This window comes from Adiantum capillus-veneris, chromosome 30, assembly GCF_014529385.1.
Source record: "Adiantum capillus-veneris isolate H3 chromosome 30, ASM1452938v2, whole genome shotgun sequence".
NCBI classification, from domain to species: domain Eukaryota; kingdom Viridiplantae; phylum Streptophyta; class Polypodiopsida; order Polypodiales; family Pteridaceae; genus Adiantum; species Adiantum capillus-veneris.
In genome coordinates, this window is record NC_140960.1 from 46,074,995 (window position 1) to 46,076,388 (window position 1,394).

Sequence of the window (1,394 nt, forward strand, 5' to 3'; positions counted from 1 at the left end):
GAGGTCTCCAACGCGCCCTCCTAAGTTGAAAACAATCCACCACACAGAGAGAGAGAGAGAGAGAGAGAGAGAGAGAGAGAGAGAGAGCGATTCGCTGCCTTGCTTGGGTGGCCTTAAATTGGCCCCTTTACCCTAATAATCTCTCTTCTCAAAAAATACAAGCGAGTGCGACCACATGTTTGGAGCGGCTCTCAGTTGAAAAGCACTTTCTATTTTTCGAGTATCAGTCGGCTAAATATAGGTAGATCGGGTTGGCGGCCAACGTAAATAAAGCTATCGTCGAGAGAGAGAGAGAGAGAGAGAGAGAGACAAAACGCAGGAGCGACAGCGCAGAGAAAGACACAGAGAACGCAGTAACAACGCTTCAAAGCAGCCGCAACGATGAAGCGAAGTGCATGCGAAGAAGCGAGCATCGATGCAGAGACGCAGGCGTTAACCTCGCTGTCTGAACCCTCAAAGAAACAGCAGAGAGATTCCTCCACCGATGCGCGCACCAGCTTGTCTCTGTCGGACGCAGACCTGATGAAGGAGATCAAGGTCATAATTCGCGCAGAGATCGCAAAGGCATGGAAGCAGGAGGTCGCGGACAAGATAGAGAAGGTGGAAGAAAAGCTCGAGGAACTAGAGGAGGAGGCCCAGGAGAGACATCGGGAGGTTCTCCTCGAGTTAGAGGACTTGAATAAGGAGAATGTCAACATTTTCAACGAGATTGTCCAGAAGATGGATGATCTACACGAGAAGGCTGCCAAAACCATGGAGGGCGAACATAAGGCGGCGATGTTGCTACAGGAGGTCGTCGCCGCAAAGATGAAGGAGCGACATGAGGAGGTTGTCAAAAGGATGAAGGCTTGGCATGAGGAGGTCATGGTCGCAGAGGAGCAAATTGAAGAGCAAATTGCCAAAAACATGGCGGATTTTCATGAGAAGGTTGATAAGGAGCTGGAAGTGCCACATACAAAACAGGCCACAAGTTGGCCACCCTCGGCCCGCTCCGCCGCATATGTCTTTATGTGTGCCGCCCTAGCGTGTGACATATGGGTTGTTGCACGCAAATTTATAGCTTGACCCATTGTAGTTCTAGAACTTGCAACTAATTGGTTTTGGCTAGTTCCCCCTATCAATCTTCTAACATGTCTTGCATACAGATACAGAAATGTAAAAGACTTGTCTTCCCTTCCTTTTCCTTTCTTAAAAAACGTTTTCTCATTTCCTTGGGGGGGAAACCCCCCCCCCCCCCCCCCAAAAACCCCCACACACACACAACTCACGCACACCACGTTCGATAGACTCGGCAACGCCACTTTTTTCTTTTTCGCAATTGTTGTTGGTTGCTATTTGTATGGAGAGGACACCCCCACCTACTCACACACAACACGCTTCTACGAAGGCTTTGC

General features: G+C 49.5%; 1 protein-coding gene across 1 annotated transcript; it reads left to right on the top strand.

The window, feature by feature from the left end:
* Positions 1-268: 268 nt before the first annotated feature.
* On the top strand, positions 269-1,177 carry LOC147417888 (uncharacterized). The gene has a single exon (XM_086506906.1). It carries the CDS (start codon positions 382-384, stop codon positions 1,063-1,065), a length of 684 nt encoding a protein of 227 aa, XP_086363032.1. The 5' UTR covers positions 269-381; the 3' UTR covers positions 1,066-1,177.
* Positions 1,178-1,394: the final 217 nt, after the last annotated feature.

Coding starts and splice junctions, on each gene's coding strand:
- LOC147417888 (XM_086506906.1), top strand. CDS start 382: ATGAAGCGAAGTGCATGCGAAGAAGCGAGCATCGATGCAGAGACGCAG.